The sequence below is a fragment of the Carassius gibelio genome, chromosome B19 (assembly GCF_023724105.1).
Source record: "Carassius gibelio isolate Cgi1373 ecotype wild population from Czech Republic chromosome B19, carGib1.2-hapl.c, whole genome shotgun sequence".
In the NCBI taxonomy this organism is placed as follows: domain Eukaryota; kingdom Metazoa; phylum Chordata; class Actinopteri; order Cypriniformes; family Cyprinidae; genus Carassius; species Carassius gibelio.
Window position 1 is genome coordinate 12,832,972 of NC_068414.1, and position 20,750 is coordinate 12,853,721.

The 20,750-nt window shown below is 36.8% G+C and overlaps 1 protein-coding gene across 4 annotated transcripts; it reads left to right on the plus strand.

The window, feature by feature from the left end:
* Nucleotides 1–8,218: 8,218 nt before the first annotated feature.
* On the plus strand, nt 8,219–20,581 carry LOC127978849 (neurocalcin-delta B). 4 transcript variants are annotated; one of them, XM_052583792.1, is made up of 4 exons: nt 8,219–8,452; nt 15,933–16,329; nt 17,478–17,583; nt 18,636–20,581. In XM_052583792.1, the coding sequence occupies exons 2-4, from the start codon at nt 15,952–15,954 to the stop codon at nt 18,728–18,730; spliced, it is 579 nt and encodes a 192-aa protein (XP_052439752.1). In that variant the 5' UTR covers nt 8,219–8,452; nt 15,933–15,951; the 3' UTR covers nt 18,731–20,581. The 4 variants fall into 4 exon arrangements, with proteins under 4 accessions (XP_052439752.1, XP_052439755.1, XP_052439754.1 ...); XM_052583795.1 differs by lacking the exon at nt 8,219–8,452 and adding an exon at nt 9,554–9,623; XM_052583794.1 differs by lacking the exon at nt 8,219–8,452 and adding an exon at nt 9,633–10,088.
* Nucleotides 20,582–20,750: the final 169 nt, after the last annotated feature.

Here is a 20,750-nt window from a genome sequence, read left to right on the forward strand (position 1 = left end):
TGCGTCGTTTCATTCTCTTCTTCCAAACAGTCACACGCCAGGCTAAAAATGACTCATTTACTTGTCTCTGAAGACTAAACTAGTCACACGGTGTCATGTTACACTGGTTAAATCTCATAAGATATGTCCAGTTCATAATTCACATCAAAATAAGACCATGTTTGAGAGATTTAAGAACTTTTGGGCTATTTTGATTACAGTTAAGCACATTTACTGTAATGAAAAGATTTTATATATATATATATATATCATAACTTACACATTTTGTAAAATGCTACTGTGAATAGATTTTATCATGAAAAATTCTTGTTTAGGAGTGAAATGTACTACCATCCAAAAATTTTGGGTTGGAAATATTTTTTATGTTTTTGGAATTCTCCTCTGCTCACCAAGGGAACATTTTTTTGATAAAAAAATGTTTTACATATTGTAAAATTTAATTTATTCCCGTGAAGCTGAATTTTCAGCATTATTACTCCAGTCATGATCCAACAGAAATCATTCTAATAAGCTGATCTTTTCATTTGAAAAGTTTTTTTTTTCCAGATTGCAGTGTTTGGAATAACAGCGTTAGGTAACGAAGTTATTTTTTCAGTAACGGGGTAATCTAACTAATTACTTTTCCCGTCGTTACAATGCGGTTAACGTTACTATGTATGCATTGATTTAATACACTATGCAATCCGAACGCACCTCTGGCTCACACAGCGAGTGAGCAGGTGGGTTAATAACGAGATAAGCGATTATGATTGGCTAAGGCAGAGTCATGTGTTCCATGGTAGCCAATCAGAGCCAGTGTTTTTACACACATGCGGGCACACGCGCCAGCGGCGCCAACCACACACACACACACGCAACGGCAGCAATGGCGAGTCGGGAGCAATCTGATGAAAAGTTGGCATTTTCAAGGTGGAGATATAAGCACTACTTTAAATTCATTGTGGTCAAAGGCAAGAACGTGCATGTAATGTGTACATGTAATATGTGACACGCATCTACAAAGCTAGTGGCCCAAAACACTTTTCTTACAAAGATAATACTTTAAGTGCAGGATAAAACTCTTGCTGTCTGTTGACGTGCAGTAAATATCGAAAATTATGTACGAACACCTGTCTGTTCTACTCATTTCATCTGACTTGTGAAAACTGCAAAAAAAAAAAGAAAAAAATTCTGTGACACATAGCAACTTTTTTTTTTTGTACAGTAACGCAAATAGTTACTTTCCCTGGTAACGCGTTACTTTTATTATAGAGTAATTCAGTTACTAACTCAGTTACTTTTTGGAACAAGTAGTGAGTAACTATAACTAATTACTTTTTAAAGTAACGTTCCCAACAGTGGATTTTAGTGAAGTGACATTCAGCCAAGTATGGTGACCCATACTCAGAATTCATGCTCTGCATTTAACCCATCCGATGTGCACACACACACAGGGGGCAGCCATTTATGCTGCGGCGCCTGGGGAGCAGTTGGGGGTTTGATGCCTTGCTCAAGGCCACCTAAGTCATGATATTGCCAGCCCGAGATTCAAACCCACAACCCTATGTTTAGGAGTCCAATTCTCTAACCATGTACGTCACTGATTACATTGCATGAGTGCACACTTCTGACGGAGCACTTGCAATGGACTGAACTGGAACATCCTTCACCCTTGATCACTTAGAATCCTCTGTGGAGTTGGTTTATTATTTACATTCAAAATTTGTTTGATGCAACATTCTATAGGCACTGTATATAGGTGTGCTTGGGCTATTGTAAATGTTTAAAGTGCCCCTACTATGGGTAATGAAAAGTTCAAATTTTGGTTTTGGGAGTCCCTAACAACAGGTTGACATGCATGCAAGCTCAAAAAAACACTTATCGTCTTATAATATGCATTTATTTTTACCTTACTTGCTCAACGACTCCCAAACAATACGCTCAACTATTCATTTTTTGCAAACCCCTCCTTTTCGTGGCACTAATCTGTGATGATTGGTCGGATTGGTCTCATTTTCATGTCATCATGAGGCTGTGATGCCTGATAAAGCAGCGTTTGTGAGCGCAGTGCTGCTTTGTGTGCAGCGTTAACAGTTAAAAAATAGTTACAAATTATTTGTTTCAATGATTCAGACTTGACTCTTTCTTTTGAGGGACAATAACTTCATACACGGTACACTTTCAGATTTGAAACTTTGTAGGATGTTTTCATTCACTTAGAGCTTTGTTACACACCGCATGATGGGCCATTTTCAAAAATCCATGAAAGTTCAACTAGTTTGATCATTATTACTCTTGAGTACTACCATCTCTACAAGTTTCAAGTCTCAACGACTTAAGGTTTTGATCTGCACGATCAGTTTTAGATGGAGATCGCTGATCCTTTACCATTCTAGCAAGCTACACACTTGAACCCCTCAAAATCTTACTAACCCCAAAAGGTGGTATATGATGTGGATATTTCTTGGTAGTTTCTGTTGATTCAGCGCTTGATATTTCATTTGTGCCACTCTGTGCTGTGAAGATTTCAGACAGCCGTGATGTGACACGACTTGACACTGCTAACATGATCATTTATGCAGAAGAGGCTTTAAAAATTTTCACTTTGTTCCCACAAGAACGTCACACACAACTGGTCCCAGCAGGGTTCAGAGCTACGTCACATTACCAGAAGTGCTGCTCTGCTGGGAAACACGTGGCAGAGAGCCAGAGACATCCACAGCTGGATGGAGAGAGATGAAAACTGAACTATCAGCATGACTAACGTTATAAAGAAAAATGACACCGCACACATGATTTGGCAAAAAAAATGTTACAGCTTATTATTTCAGTACTATTTCACTTCTTTACAAGCAAAATGTGTATCAAGCGCTTTGTGCAGTTTGACCGCTCAACCATCAGTCCATCAGTGATTTCTCTGGTTCATGTTTGAAACATGTTCATCAGGCACATGCATATGCAAGCGTGATGTTTCAGCCGTGCTTCAGAAGAGAAGAGGTGGGATACCTCCGCCGAACACCAGCCTCCACGAGGGAGGAACCTGACACTGCACTGAACCCTGCGTCGGAGAGAAAACAACAACAACCACGTTCATACTAGACAGAAAACATTCACTTCTGATATTCTGTAACCACAAAGTGACTCGGAGATTTAGTTCTAGAGTAAAGCATTACTTTACTAGTTACTTCAGTAAAGTAATCTAATTATGCAACTTGCGTTACTTGTAATGAGTTACCCCCAACACCCAAACGATTGGCTGATTTTGACCTATGAAGTTCTTCTCAAGTGCACACAGGTGTCCTAACAGAGGAACCACCGGCCCAAAGGATCACATCAGTTATCATTCACTTAGGTTCGAAAGTGGCACAACACTTTTTGATTTTGATTAGTAAATTGTTTTATGCTTTAAAACGTTTTAACATTAAATGTATCGATTGAAAAATGTGCCACACATTGGCATTTATACAGTTTTAGTGTGTGGCTCTACGTGAAGAGCAGAAAATAGCAAAGAGACACGTGCAACTGAAATAAAGAAACTGCTGAGCAACTGATATAACGGCAGACATTTGGATCTTTTTAAATAATCATTGGAGACTGAAAAGCATCAGAAGCAGCTTTTATTTTACCTGCGCCAGGACAATTTATTATTATTATTTTATTATTATTATTTTTTAATTAAATTATTAGAAAGAAATGTTAAACAAATTAAGTAAATGGTATATGGAAAAGTATTACAGGTATTTTTCATATAGATTTTTTTTTATTTAAAAAATGTATTATTATATAATAATAAATATGATTACATTCAATTAATTACAATTAAAATGGTTTGAAAAATATGTAAATTAGATTTAGACAAATAATTGGTTAAAATGTATTAAAATAATTCATAGAATATGATTTAATAAAAGTAAATAAAAAAGATTTTAACAACACATCTAACAGTAAAGTACTATAGCGAGTAAAAAAATGAATAAAAAACATTAAAACTAAATATTTCCAATTAATATTTTACACATGCTTATATTATTAGTTTTTCATAGTATTATTAATGAGGTCTTTATAAATGAAACAAATAAATAGCTGTCTTTTAAATTTTAGGATGGGGTGCCATGCATGAATGAACCTTTGACTGAATGGTTCTTTATGAAACCAAAAAAATGGCATTGCTGTGAAGAACCTTTTAAGCACTTAAATGTTATACTTGTGATAAAGTGTTGACTTGTATAAATGCACATCTCTGACCTGAATGATGGCTGTCCTGATTTAGATCACTGTGAGAGTACAGGGGAAAACAAAAACAAACAGGACATTTGTGATGTCTATATTAATCAGTTAATCAGAAGCATATTAAAGATAACATCATCTTTATCAAACCTTAATGTGTCCGTTACAAGAGGTCATTTATTGTGTTAAACAAATACACAAAAAGCCATAAGAAAATATTTTTACTAGAAACTGCTGAAGCTCAGTTCGTTGATTGATTGTATGAATGACCACAAGATGACGCTAGACTCTTAGAAAAATAAAAAATAGCGAAAATCATCTGCGAAGTGTTTTCAGTGAGAAGCGCTATATAATAGAATACAAACCAAAACAGTTTCAGAGGTTCTTTTTTTCCTTCACCATTTCATATTACCTCTCTATTCTTTACAGAGAATTATCCACAAAAATACAATCTGTCTTTGTTATCTGTCTAAATATCAGTCTGAAGATAATACTCATGATAATGCACTTATCACTGAGCTAAGTATCTGTGACCTGTGTTTTTCAGGGTTATTCAGAAATCTGGTGCGTTCACAAATGACACTGAACTCAATTCAACCATCAGCTTCAGCCAAAGAAAGTCCTTTACATTTAACGTTTATCTTTTTATATTAATGGTTTACCAAGTATTTTGTGGTGTTATTTTAGTATCAGCAAGAAACTATGGTAACACTTTAGTATAGGGTCCAATTCACACTATTACTAATAACTTATAAACATGTCTATTATTAAAATATTGGTTGTTTATTAGTGCTTATAAAGTACATATAATGCATGACATCCATAATCCTACCCAATACCCTAAACTTAACAACTACCTTATAAACTATTAATAAGCAGCAAACAAGGAGTTAATTGAGGCAAAAGTCTTAGTTAATAGTGAGAATTGGACCCTAAAATAAAATGTGACCAAAACGATTATTGTTGCATATTATATATATTTTTAAGATTTTTTTTTCAGTAATTTCAGGGTGTATATATTGATTTCAGGTTTAGTCTTACATAAAGTTAATATATATATATATATATAAATATATATATATATATATATATATATATATATATATATATATATATATATATATATATATATAATGTATAGCAACATTAATCATTTGAATGTAAAAAATAAATAAAGCTTTATGTTAAATATATATATATATATATATATATATTTTTTTTTTTTTTTGTTATAACTACATAGAAAACTAGCTGTTTTATGGTTTTAGTTTAAGTTTTATTTGTTTATTTATTTTTTTCCCACAAGGAAATGTGTTTATTAAACTAAAGCAGAGATGTTTTTAGGATGTAAATGTACTGTATCTCCCAGGTTCAGCTGACCTCATATTGGGTCACCAGCATCATTAACTGTTGTCTAATTCTGGATCAGAGCCACGCTACAAACATCGTTTTCACAAATGTTCAGCAATTGAATATACTCTCTCTGCTTCTGTGTGTGTGTGTGTGTGTGTGTGTGATCAAAGTGACTTCACCTGTGTGCTATCTCTAGAGCATTAGATAATGACCTGACTTCAGAGGTAAGAACAAAACCCCTCTGCTCACATTGCACCAACACAATAATTCAATCAATGTTTACAGACCGCAAACACACACATTCAAATCATTTCTGCTGTAATATGTCGGAAATGTAAATGAAATGTAAATCTGCATTCATACAGTGAAATATAATCGTATCGTGAGCACAGTGTGTTGAAATGAGAGCTGAACTTATGAAAACTGTGAGAAGAAACTTAACCGGTCTTTTATCTCATTAATACTATTATCACTATATATTATAATGTTTGAAGTATCCTAGACTACCTGTGTACACAGAGGCCATGATGTGTTTCTAATCGCTCCACCTGTGCTCACACACACACACACACACACACCTGCTCACTCAATCTAATCCAGTAGACTTGTGAGCACTTCTTTTTTGGCAGCTTCTCGCTCTCTCTGGCTCTCAGCCTCGGCTCTCAGCACGCAGCAGTGATGACCTTCGACTGCAGGGCATTGCACTTTTTACTGAATCACCTTATTTTTACAAACGTGTGATCATGAACAGAGCTGCATTTGTGAGAATTAATTATTTTAGACCTTAAAATGTATTTACTGTAGACTAGGCTATTACAGTATGTGTAGCCTAGATGTAATATTCAGGAACTGCTGACCATCTATAAATGGAAACCCCATTCTGAGTTCAAGAGGAAACCATCTCACCATCACCTTTTTGCTGACATTGCGAAAACTCACATGAACTGAAGTCTTCCGATGTGTTCGCAGGATAAACCCTAAAGCCTTGTCTTTGAAGCGAAGAGAGTAAAGGACAAACCTGCTCACACACAGAGCAATGACAGCAGGAGAGTAGCCTGGACTGCTCTTCACCTGTGCCTGTGGGGTTAGGTAACAGATGATCATCCCATACAGCTCTCATTATCCACGCTAAAGCTGACGTAATCTAAAGATAAGAGCTCGTGGATGTGCACGGACCGGCTGATGGAGCTGCGGCTCAGAGCCAACATTACAGGATAGACAGGGCCACTTTATATCCAGCCAACAGCATCCAAAATCAAAAAATATCTCAGATGGATCTACTTGAGAGCCTTGAAGTTTTTTTCCCATGACTTTACTTGTGCAATGGAGATCAAATGGAGACTTTTGCATACAATAAGGCTCCCGTTTCTCTGATTTTTCTCCTAATGACCCTCAATGTTGTGCCAAGAAAGTCTGCCATGCAACAATTTCACTATGTTCTCAATTATCATTTCAAACATCTGACGTCAATCAAAGCTGATTCTTAAATGAAACCATTCTTAAGTCTCCTGAGCTATGAAAGAGCATCCTCTGAGCAGTGCAATCCTCTTCCATATATCAGCACAAGGATATGACCACGCACGTCAACAAACAGCGCTGGTTATGCAACTTTTATGACATATTTTGTTTCACAGATTGCGAATGCAAATCACACTCAATGTCTGCGTGAGATGCAATTACTTGTATTTTGCATGTGCACCTGTGTTTTGTGATCATGCATTCGAGTGCCATGCAGATGACTGACTCAGCAAGTAGCCTTAAAAAGTGTCTGTACATTAAGGCTAATGAGAGGAGGCTTTGACTTCCCTTTAATCAGCTTAAGTAAAGCATGGCCTCCAATGTGAGGGACGTCTGCTCTTAACGCTAACCCTCTCCTCATGTCCTGTGCATCACAATGTGATCATGACAACAAAGTCATTGCAGAACAGAAAGTTAAAAAACCAAAAGAAAACCAAACGCATACACTATATCATACATGCAACAAGTGCATGTGTTCCTGCATTAAATAGCTAACAAATTTATCATATGTATGCATGTACAGTACATTGAGCATTTTTAAGTGCATCTCAATCATATATATAATAATACTCAATTTTTTAAGGTAAGTGGTTGCAATCGATTTACTTTAGCTACATTTAAATTATAAATGTATAATGTATTTGTAAGCACTCACCTTAAAAAGTTGGTATCATTTTAAGGTAAGTGGATGCAAACAATTTGTTTTAACTACACTAAATTTGTTTATTTAAATGTAGCTAAAATAAATTCATTGCAACCGCTTACCTTAAAATATTTAGTTAATTCAATAAATCATTTTTTTCAGTGTGTGTGTATATATATATATATATATATATATATATATATATATATATATATATATATATTCATTTGGTTCCTTCATATTATTTGCTTTTATCTCTATACACTGAAAAAAAATTATACCAAATTTTTTAAGTGAGTGGTTGCAAATAATATTTTTTATATACATTTAGAATTTGAATGTAGCTAAAGTAAATTGATTGCAACCACTTACCTTTAAAACTGTAGTAAATTCAATGAATAATTTTTTCAGTGTAGTTGTATTTTCTGACTTTTTAAGAAGTACTGAAGGAGTGGCAGACAGCAAGAGTCAGTGCAGAGTTCTTCTCTCATAGGCTCTCCAGGCAGGTCATGTGACCAGCAGCTTTGACGTCACTGTGAGAGGCAGGTTGATGCTCTGAACTAAGCTGCGGGTGAGTCTTGTGGAGTTACTCGCTGGAGCTGCCGGTTGCATCAAAGCTTGTTCCTGATACCTGTGGCTGCACTGAGGCCACGCAACGCCTCTTCCCTGCCGAGCTCCCCGGGTTATGGCCATCTAAAATCTCACGGCACAGCACCAGAACAACCACCTGAGGTGAGTTCTGTGGTTTTTGTGCTATTGTTTTGCTGTTTTTCTTGCAGGTGATGTCTGGTATGTGCTGGCTGTGCACCGATGCAGTGTCAGTGAACGTGAAATAGAAAAGAGGCAGCCGAGTTTCTCTGTATCCTGTGAGGTTTGGGTGAAAGGAAGCAAGCTGTTACTTGACCGTGAACAGAATGCAGCTATATGAACTGTTAGGATGAAGACATCTCTGTGTGGAGAATGAAGGTTCGGTTTTATCCCTCCTTTATTCAACCTGGAACTGACAAGAGTGCCACAAGACGGATTTCAGACCGTTTGGCTTTGGATAAAACCTGGAACATAAGGCTTAGAGGAGGGACGAGAGGAACATCTGATCATCTGAACAAGACCTGATCTGAGTTCTGAGCCACACTGCATGCACTTTAAAGATCCATGTAGACAGTAGTATAAACTACTAGTGTATCATTTATTTTTAAAGAAATAGCTTGGACACATGCACTAGAGAAAGAATGGTGTAGAAGCAATTTTCACTCAGAAATTGCAAGTAAATTATACAATTATTTGCACAGAAATGAGCCGCGGCATTGAATTTCCATGCAGTTTTCATATCTTCTTTGTTAAACATACTCTAATAATATTAAAAACTTAAAAAAAAAAAAAAAAACATTCTTCACATTTTTGAATCATCCTTCAGATTTTTGTTCGAGTTCACTACAACAAACAGACTAACATAAGCTCATCAATTCTAACTTAAAACACCTAAAAAAAATTTGATTGTCTGTGCAAACATTTAAAATGGTCATTAACCCATTAACATTAAGTCTTGATAAACTCTTAATTTGCTGCTTATTAATAGTTAGTATGGTAGTTGTTAAATTTATGTATTAGGGATGTAGAATATCATCAGCCAGAATATGTGCTTTAGAAGCACTAATAAACAGCCAATAAGTTAACCACAGCCATGCTAATTTAGAACTAGTTAATAGTGAGAATTGGTCCCTACACTAAAGTGTTAACCTTAAATGCATGTGCGACGTCGTCACACTGCAGTTATACCAACTCTACCGTTTCAAAGTCACATGGATTTGTGTGAAAGAGGAAATGAGCCGTTCGCTCTAAATGCCTTCATTCTCAGTCCACTGAAAACAGAAGAGGAATCAGATCGACTCAGTTGGGAACTCAGGTTAAGAAGCGAACTTGCTCTTAGAACTCTTAAGAAAACATCTCAGGTTGCAGGAAGTTGTTGTGGCGCCCTTCTTTTTCACTTTTGCATTGTTGTGGCATGCATGTAGGTTACCCAGTGACGTTTATGATTGAGATCTGACAGGCTGTTCAGAAAGCACACGCACTGCTCCGAGAGAAGACGCAAGTGGGCGCTTGGAAAACCGTGACGGTCTGCGGGGATGTGGAAACAGAGACGCTCGGCTTCGTGAGAGAGTTTAGTAAAGCCCCAGAGAGAGGGAGAGAGAGAAATACAGAGAGATAGAGAAGGAAATGTAGAAAGGGAGAGGGGAGTGTCTGTTGTGAGAGTTTCCTGTCGACACAGAGCTGGTCTAGAGAGGGAAGACAGGGGGAAATAAAGCTGGCGGCTTCACAAGATCCAGCAGGTGAAACTCAAGCGCATTATTCACATCAAGGTGGGTCAGAGGTCAGTGTTTCTCTTGCTGCTGTCAGCTTTGGCTTTGCGTGGCTCGTAGGGCACTTTTCTTTGTAAAGCTGCCTTGGAGCAGTATGTATAACGAAAAACGCTGCGTAAATCTGTTAAATCCCAACAGTTTGTGAGTAGTTGGCATGACATATCAGACAGTACACTCTTAAAGATAAAGGTTCCAAAAAGGAGCTTTCGTAGCAATTCCATTGAAGAATCATTCTGGAAAAGAACCTTTCAGATAACCTTCCAGTGAACGGAACGCATGAAGAACAACCTTTATTCCACTGTAGAGAACCAGGAAATGGAACGGAAAGGTTCCAAGGATGTTAAAGGTTCTTCAAGGAGGAATAGATGCCAAAAAAAACATTATTTTTAAGAGTGTAACGATAGTGTCATGCATTGTGATGTACTGTGATTGACATAAAATTATTTTAACAAAATATTCCAACTTATTGTTTAATTATACAACCTCTTGAGACCCTGTGGCCTCATATGAGGACATTATATTTTTGTGAATTTCTCTGAGTCTGTTCATGCCACAGTTTTAGATCTGGATGTCCTGTACAGAGCACATTCAGGGCTTTTCAGAGATACCAAATGATTGGATGTTTCACATGACCACTCCCTCTCCTTGGTCATCAAAATGTCTGAAATTAATTAAGTGACACTCTTATAGAAATATGATAATATTTCTATAATATATTGTAGTTATCATTTAAATCTGTCTAATTTTTAAATTCTGTGTCATAAATCAACATCTCAGAAATATGTTATGGGGTTTCAAATCAAAATATGACTTTCTGTTACTAAACAGGACATTGATTTCATACATGTCCTCAGATGAGGACACCGGGACTAAACGCATGCTTATGACGCATTTTTGGAGACATAACAAATGAATAGAGAAAGAAATTATATTTCAATATTCTATGAAATATTATATATTATTATGAAAATCTTGACAATTATTACTCACATTATTACACTTCTTTTTTCATTACATGTTGCCCCAAAAACACATTTATATGCAAATTAGATTTAGTTTATAGATACATTGTATATAATTAGAAAACCCATTAATGGTAATTTTACACACATTTTGCAGAAAGAAAAATGTTATACTGAATTATTCTGTTATACCATAGTTGAGAATCATCTTTATACAAAGTTTGGTAAAAAAAAAAAAAAAATCTTGAACATTAAAAATTTATTGGTGATTTAAAAAAATCTATTGTTTTTGCCTATGCATTTTCATTCATGTCTTTTCATTTTTTTTTTAGAAATTGAGTCCCGATGTCCTCTGCCGAGGACATAACATAACTTTATAAATGAAATGCATGAATGCAGAGCACAAGGCTGCACTGGGAAATCCTGTGTGCGATGCATGACATGCAATGTGCATCTGTGCTTGCAAAGTGAATGAAACTGCTTTGCAGCATTTCACATCATGATAGACCCACTGTCCTCACATGAGGACATCTTTTTTCTGGGAAAACTACTTCCTGTACAAAAACAAATTTTAGGTATTATACTTATTAGGTCCTACATATCCCAAATAGCAAGAAAAAATATAAAATGCACAACAAGCAATCTCTCGGGTTTCAGGAGGTTAACTGAGACTCCATAAAAACGTAAAAAAATATATTTTTTTATAAAAAAAAAATTATATATATATATATATATCATGATATTAACAATTGATGTAAACAACACATTATTTGACATATGATAATCTGAAGTATACTGAATGTATCTATGCCGCCTTTTTAGACTATCTTGATTTTGACCATAAATAAATGAAGTAAAAATCAAGCACATGTTATTGGTGCATTAGATGTCTAAATCATGTAGACTGGTTGCAGTGATTGGGATCAGAGTGTTATGACCGATGCTGTCCGTGAATGTCTTCTCTGAGTTTCAGCTTCAGTATAAAGGTGGTAAAAGCATATGAATGATAAAATGCTTCATTAGACCCTGAGAGCGTTCTGCGTCTCAGTGGAGCATGACGGAGCATGTGACTGAATTGAATCATAAGAGGATTGTGTGTATTTTAATGATACTGAGACTACATGTTCAGCTCAAGCTCGTACATTCATGGTGACAGCAGCTGAGAACGGTAATGGCACTTATAATGAGCTGTGGTGTCAACTCGAGCGATTGTGATTTTACACTTGAGTTGCTCTACATTCGATTTGTGTGCATTGAGTCTGTAATGTAAAGGCATTTCCTGTTTGTGTTCGTCATGAGAAGCCTCTATTGCTGTAATTGACCGTGATTTCAAACTGTAAACGCTATGAAAAGACGTTTCCAGAAATAGGACCTTTGCAAATATTTAGACTGAGGGCATGTGCGGGAATGGTGGAGCGCGGCTTGATGCTGTTCTCACAGATGGATGGAGGATCGTGTCGAGGTCAAGCAAGGATAGTTTACAAGCAGTTAACAGTTTTAGACTGATGACTGGACGTTTACATTTGAACGAGACAAAAATGCTTTACGTCAAAAGTCTGGGTATTAATATAGAGTTGCTGTTTCTTCAGACAGGAAATATGGACCTTTAACGACCTCGGTACTGTCAGGCGAAGAGTGTGTGATATTTATAACTACTTTCAAGTACATTCACTGAATTTTTCTCATAGAAGCGAAGGTTTAGGAGGTCGTTTTCCTTTAGCTATTGACTGCACAGATGTTAATCTGACATGTTTCTCTTATTTAAAGGTCCATGCATTAGTTTTGAAACATTTAGTGAAGGCAAAGATCTCAGCAGAAGAGAAAAGGTCACCATTTTTAGCCTGGGCCTGTAAATCCTCATGTAACAATCAGAGACTTTCTACACTGCATGCATGTAGAATTCCAGCTTATTTTATAAATAAAACCCTAATACTTTTCATTATAAAAGGTTCGTTTTACAATGCATGTTTTATTTCATATGTGCACCATTGGGTGGTCTTAAGGTTGCCGATTTATGCACAGTAATGAATGTCTCGAAACATTTGTGATTTTGACTTACAAAAGCACACTATTGTGTTTTAGGCATTAGCAGTGGAATCCGATCTGTACAGTATGCATGCTGTATTCTTTATCACCAAGACCTGGTATAAGATATTTAGTGACCCTTACATAACAGACACGAGTCTATATTTATACCCTAGCGCTTCAGATTAGCCCTGCAGAACCTTGAGTTAATCCTGCAGGTACAGAGACACACACAGAGAGAGAGAGAGAGGTTGTGAGGGAAAGCAGATTTGTCAGCTAGTTAGCTAAAGGGAATTAAACAGGTGAAGTTAAAGGGTAGTTTTTGATGCATTTTGTGCAATCAGAAAGATGCATGGCTTGAAAGTGGCTTCTATGTTTCATATATCAATAGATTATTAACAATAGACAATGAACAAAATAGATTTCACAGAAAGTGATTGCATCTTTAGATTTAGGGTACGCTCACACTAGACACAAATCACTTGAATGCTTGACTGGTTTTATGAATGTGTCATTGAATTGGTCACTCAAACGATTCATTTTGTTGTTGTGTTTTAATGCAGATTCAGGACTTAAACGCTACTCTGTCTCTTGGTTTTGCTGTGGCTTTGTTTTAAACTAGTTTTGTTGGATACATGAAATTCACAGTTAACATTAAGCTGATTTGTTTTCATATTGCGCATGCTAGCTATCAACCAATGGTCTGCTAACTCTCACTTGATTGTAATTTTAGCATGCACTTATTGAACAAAGCAGTGTACATTTTCGCTGACTGCTGATGTGAAGGAAACTAACGTCACTAGATGTGCCCCTGATAACAGAAGTGCTGTTCTTACACAGCGCTGTATGGTTATTTTGGTGGGCCTGGGAAAGAACAAGAAAACTATGAGAGCATTTGATGAGTCTGAATTTCGTAGCCCCCTCACAAAGATGAACGCAGCACTGCCATGTTCCACAGTCATAGTTCAGTTTCGGAGCGTGTGGTTTTATTCGGCCTCTGTGGTTTCGAAGGGTGGAGGAAATGGAGGGGAGGTGTCAACTTTGGTATCACGTGACCTGCAGCTTCCTGTGCCTTGTTCCATCGCTTGTATCGCCTCTCGACTGAAAATAATCACTTATATCTTTTTGATGGCTCATGCTTTTCTGTAAGTCTGTCAACACAAGTCACATGCACGAGTCAATCGTTTCGTCGCTGAATGCAGCAAAGGGGAAAATGAAAATAGCTGAGCTCTGCTGCTCGTCTCTGAGCGATTTGTTGACAGAGTTTGATTTCAGCTTTTAACATCCGACCCCTTCTCTCTGTCTACAATGATGTTCTCATTCTCTAACAACTTGTTGTCTTGTCCATTTATTTATTTATGCAATGACCAAATGAATGAATAAATAAATAAATAATCATGGTTTTTTTTTGTCTTTTGAGTTTTGTATTTGAGTTCTATGTTTAGTTGTATGTAGTTTTAGTTGAAATATGTATGTTCTTTTTAACCAGAAGTATAATTCTCTAAACCTAGTTGTGCTGATGAAAACAGTTTGTCGTCTGTCCCCGGGACATCAGTGTCTTGTGTCCACCTGTGTCTGTGGGCCGGCGTTATATAAGTGTGACGTCTCTGCAGCGACTCTAAGAGTCTTAGGGTTAATTTGAGACCGGGATCTTTGAGCTGTTGACCCTGGAGTCCAAGAACATCAGAGATCTGCTTTAAAAACACAGGCTAAGCTCAGGGGCGCAAGAACACGGCCCGTCCTGAGGAGGATCAGAAGTGATGTCACTGACAGAGTCTCTGGACCAAACCCTGATACGAGCATTTCACTTTAACAACATCTGAGTGTACAATTTCTTCTTCTTTTCATGATTTGACTCCTTTCACATCATTTTGTTAAATCAGCACGCTGTATAAATAGCGTGGAGCTGGACGGACACATGCACTACGTGAGGAGCAGTGAAAGGCAAACTGATGGACCGCTTCCTGTTTACAAGAGGAGTTCAGTTTCTCCATCTCTTAATCTGCCCAATGTTAGTTTGTGTCCCCCATCACTTTCAGTGGCTGTGGATGAGAATAAAGAGTATTTTTAACATGTGTGTCTATATTTATAATGCATATAAAAAATAGTTTTATTATGAATATTTAATGACACTTTTAGCTTCTCCTTGCTGTATTAAAATCAACCAGGAAAAGCACTCGTTTAATAGAATTACATTAATATGTGTTCTCGAGATCATATTTGTGTAGAGTTGCAAGGATGTGGGAATTTATGAGAGATTTGCATCAGGAAATGATTCGGGTGCAGCTGTACACACACACACACACACACGGCAGCAGGTGAAAGCATCGCTGCGGTCTACCAATGGAAAGTTCAGTTTACAGATGGGAAAAGAAAGAGAAATTGTAGAAATGTGGCAGATAAGTGTGCTTTGCATTCATTATAGTACGTTCAGAGCGAGGGTTTTGGCAAGCTTTAAGATGACTTAAGACAAAATAAGTACTAAAATGAACCACTAAAAATCCATATAGTGCTTATATTTTTTTCTGAAGAAACAGGGTTTCCACAATCTTGGATGTGCAAGGATGTTAAATCTTTGATTTCTAGACATGGACTTGCCTTCAAAATATGTTTTTAAGACTAATGGGAATTTAAAAAATGGTAGTAAAAGTTGTTAAAAAAGGGTTCATTGTTCACCAAAAGACACTCAAATGAGCTGGTTAGTTTTTAAGAGCGTCTTGCTAATGAATTCTGTTTTTAATCTTACATTAAATATGATCAGGTTAAACCTATTTCATATTTACTATAGCTGAGTTCAAATAAGAGTAGGATATACTTACCGTGAGACCTTTAACTAACAGTTCTCCTCTTCTTCTCCTTCACCTGTAGTTGAAACCACACCATCAGCATGGGAAAGCAGAACAGTAAGCTCCGTCCCGAGGTGATACAGGACCTGCTGGAAAACACCGACTTCACTGAGCATGAGATCCAGGAGTGGTACAAGGGCTTCCTGCGGGACTGTCCCAGCGGCGCGCTCAGCATGGAGGAATTCAAGAAGATCTACGGCAACTTCTTCCCCTATGGAGACGCGTCAAAGTTTGCGGAGCACGTCTTCCGAACCTTCGACGCCAATGGAGACGGAACGATAGATTTCAGAGAGTTCATCATCGCCCTGAGCGTCACGTCACGCGGCCGTCTGGACCAGAAGCTGAAGTGGGCCTTCAGTATGTACGATCTGGACGGCAACGGATACATAAGCAAGGCCGAGATGCTGGAGATCGTACAGGTGTGTGAGTGTGACTCTCTCAGTTGAGGCTCAAATATAAGTCCATAAACGCTTATAATAGCTGGATCTGGCAACACAGAGGCTGCACTGTCATTTAGTGTTATTCTTTGTTCATGACCAAACCATATGAAGTCTATTTTGATTGCAATTCCTTCTATACGCACATCTAAATTGGTTCAAAATCCAGCTCTCTGATTGGTTTAAAAATGTACTTTCTGCCCTGGTTAGATCAGGTTTAGATGTTGAATATTTTGAACCCTAGTGTAGATTATGCTGATTTAAATGAACTAACTTTCAGTGTTATACCACAAGCTTGTTGAAATAGTACCTAAATGAGAAGTTCCCATGAAACACCTGAAATGATATCGCTCAACCACAGAAACTCCTTTCTTTTGACTTTATACTTACGGAGAAGATATTTCCAACCTTATAGCGCATATTAATATATTTCAGTGAATGATATGGCAAACCAATACAATCAAAATGCTTCCAGGAAATGTCTGGTTTTAGGCTTGTGCCTTATTATCGTGTTTTTTAGACCAGAAAATGATCCGTTTTCAGTTGTGCGTGATGTTTTGGCTCGATTGGGGAGGGCTGAGTGCAGCAGGCAATTACCTTTTGCTCATATTTAGGTAAATTTCATGCTGCTGGAGCAATTGGTGAAATGCGTCAACTTCCCAAGTGCACTGTCTGAATCTGACAGCTGAGAGCAAAGCAAATGACTGTAATTTTCTTTTCAGTTCATGCAATTATCTGGGAAAAGCAGTTGCTATGGTTACTTTGAAAAAGTTAGGAAGTGATGGCTCCAATACCCAGAGTCCTCTAATTTTCTCTAATAAGATTTACTGCCTGCTTAGACACTAACAGCATCTTAACTGCACTCCCAAACCAAAAGACAGCACATTCTAAACCAGAATTCTAAAACCCAGCTGCTAGAAGATTCTAAAACAGCACTCCATGCATTATTTTGAATTTGTAGTTCTGCTAGTTGAAGTACTGTGCTGTTAGCTTAGCGACATGCTAAAACCAAATGAAATAAACCCACAGTCGAATCTCACTAGGCTGAATTTTGAACTTGTTGAACAAAATCGTGTTTTTTGTGAGGTAGTACCTTTTCTAAAGCTGATCTGTGATGTTGTCTTCCTCAGGCCATCTATAAGATGGTTTCTTCAGTGATGAAGATGCCAGAGGACGAGTCCACACCTGAGAAACGCACGGATAAGATCTTCCGCCAGATGGACACCAATCGTGATGGTGAGCTTCCTTTACTCTTGTGGAAAAGAAGTGTGCTTAATTGTATAGAATGTGCACTTAAAGTATATTTTAAAAAAAACTGTTCTTGCAGATAATGTAATATAAATATAATAAAAGGTCACTTAAGTGTAAGCTACTTAAAGAGAGAATCTTCCATGTTTTTAACACACTCGAATAGTCTTTTATAAAGTGCTCTTTTTAATAATATCAAATTAAACGTTTTACTTTTCGAATATGTTTTAAAGAAACACACTTATTTCGATGTGTTGACTTGCATGCTAACATATAAATCACTTTTCACTGTAGTGAGTTTTTTTATATAATTACATTTAAGGTTTCTATGCAGTATTTTAAATACACTATATTGGGAATTCATCATTCAGTGTGTTTAATAACATCTATGTTTTGTACAACACACAGATATGCCAACAACTTATTCGTACATATTTTACACGGTGGCAAATTCGTACGATAATCACAAAATGAATGAATTTGTATGATTTGTCTACACCTCCATGAGGTTTAGTGGCTGGGTGAGGTGTAGGAGATTCATACAAATTGTGCAACTTGTTAAATATGTACGATTTAGCAAAAACTTGATGAATTTGAACGAGTGAGGTTGTACGAATTCGTACGAATTAGCCTCCGTGTAAAATATGTGCAAACTTCCGTGAGATATGTCAGTGCCATATTTCTAAGAAATTCATTATGAAATGATATAAATATGTACTAAAGTGGGTCAGAAAGCCCTCTAAAGTTTTGTATTTAACATAAACTATAATACTTTTCATATAATTGATGCTATTAAATAAAACAAAATAATAAACACTCTTTTTAAAAGTATGTGAAAGTGTACTTCTACAAGGATGATTAGGTACATTGACATGTATGTTTAAGAAGCCTTCTACACTTTAGGCTTTGGTTTAAAAAAAAAAATGTTTTTCGCATTTTGCGCAAAAAAAAAAAATGCTTTAAGTGCTTTCAAATGGCTAATCCATGCTAATCAGCCAAATCCTGTTAATTTTGACCTTTGACCCTGTGTTGTCCTTCAGGTAAGCTGTCGCTGGAAGAGTTTGTTGAGGGTGCAAAGAGCGACCCATCCATCGTGCGACTGTTGCAGTGCGACCCCAGCAGTGCGGGACAGTGAATCAGCGCTCATGACCTCTCCTCCTCAAGTCTTTCTGTGTTCGCTCTCCTTCAGATATCAGCAGAGCATGGACTCCAAAACCACAGGCCCATCTCTGAGTGTCTGTGGGTTTCCCTCTGAACACCACGCATGAGAACTTTATTTCCCCACAGACACAGATCCGTTAACGGTTAGCAGCGGACATTCAGAGATCGTGTCCATGTGTCTCTCTGGATTTTGAATTCCTCATATAAGGCTTTTTGCATTTTAACACAACAGGCAGTGATGCAAGTGACATCACATCCTGTTGTAAGCTTTTGGTACTGAAATAAACCCCTTCGAAAAGAGCTTTAAAGAATAAACGAGAGGGAGTCGAAGCAAAATGCACCAGATAATGTGACACTTTGTCAAACTTTTCGAAACAGCAAAATATAGTTTATTTAAGAATTATTTTAAAATAAATTCAATCATTTTACAAATGTCATTCCTAGTGTTCCTAGTATTTCAGTTCCATTCATCACAAACATCTATTTAAAAAGAGTCACTTAAGCGACATAACAGTTTTTTTACTTGAATATTTTTTTTTTTTACTGCATTATGTTGTCAAAGCCTGTGATAGAGTCTTTAAGGGGCGGTTCGGGTCAGGGTTTATCGTGATGGCGCTCTTTTAAGGAGCATCAGGATAAATAAAATAAAAAACGTAAAAAAATTACTTTTTTTAAACATTAATACTCGCTACATAGGACTGACAGTAACCAAATAGTTGGAAAATTTCATAAAACAAATAAATATTTTCTTAGGGGTGATAATAATATTGATCTTGCTGCTTCAAAAGAGAAGAAACATTAAAAAGTATTAGGCGACAACAAAAAAATTGTAGATATAATTTATGGTTTAACTTGATGGCTAAGGGAAAATTTATCACACCACAAAACAAAACATAATTATTTAAAAAAAATAAAATGCATTTTCTTTTGTTTCAAATAATCATTTGTACAGTAAAAACATATGTATCCAACACATTCACCTCAGCTTTCCAGACACTTTCTACTGGATCCAGAGCTTGTTTCAGTCCATCTTCTGCCCACTCCATCAGCTGTGAACATGCACTCGTTTAATTATTCATATCTGACTGAATCTTGGCCTTAGTATTCAGTTCAGGTCTTTCTTTTTATATCCGGCTCAAATCATTTTGCACGTTGTCCACCTCAAACTGAATGTATTCTCTGCATCTACTGGGACTTTCTGTCCATTTCAGGATGAATATGTATGTATGTGATGCTTTTTGAGTACTTGTGTGTTTATTCAGCGTTTTGTCTATGCATACCGTACGTTTGGGTCAGCAGTTGTTAACGTGTAAGAATATTTCTACACAACCTCAGGGTTTTAAATGCAAGGGACTGTGCAAATGGATGGCATATAGTCCATTTATAAATGCACAAACACTCACTCACATGCAAACCACATCATATCTGAGGCCACATGAGAGATGGATAGCCATCGGAAACTCTCTGCGGTTTTACTTTCAGTGAAGTCGGGGTTGTGATGATCAAACTTTCCTCAGCCACATGCTGATAAGAAACGCTGGTGAAAGGAGCTTGAATTCAAAACTGAGCGTTTAGATTTGTAGATTCTCCTTCATGAAAACACTTAAAGCATCTGGCATTTCGTTTATAAACCACAGAAGACAGCAGCATGTGGTCAAGTGCCAAACACAGATGAATATAAATGGCAAAACAAACAGTGTTCAATCAGTGTTTGCTGTACAACTGTTATCTGTCAAACTATACGTCATTATCGTTCTGTAGATTTTATATGGTAACCTGTACATCTGTGTTGGTTATATCCTAAATAAAAATCTTAAAAGGAAAATGTTTTGGAGTCTGAAGGTCTTACATGAATATAAGAAGTTATTAATCGGGTGTCAATCGTAACGCAGGGTTAAAGGAATAGTTCACCCCCCAAAATTTTAATTGGCTGGAAAAGTCAATTAAAATGTAGTTGGGTTTACTTCTTCATCTGAAAAGACTTGGTTCCCTTG

Excerpts from the sequence above, each read along its gene's own strand:
- LOC127978849 (XM_052583792.1), top strand. The coding sequence starts at position 15,952 with ATGGGAAAGCAGAACAGTAAGCTCCGTCCCGAGGTGATACAGGACCTG. Across the intron at positions 16,330-17,477 it reads AGATGCTGGAGATCGTACAG|GCCATCTATAAGATGGTTTC; the intron begins GTGTGTGAGTGT and ends TGTCTTCCTCAG. Across the intron at positions 17,584-18,635 it reads GATGGACACCAATCGTGATG|GTAAGCTGTCGCTGGAAGAG; the intron begins GTGAGCTTCCTT and ends GTTGTCCTTCAG.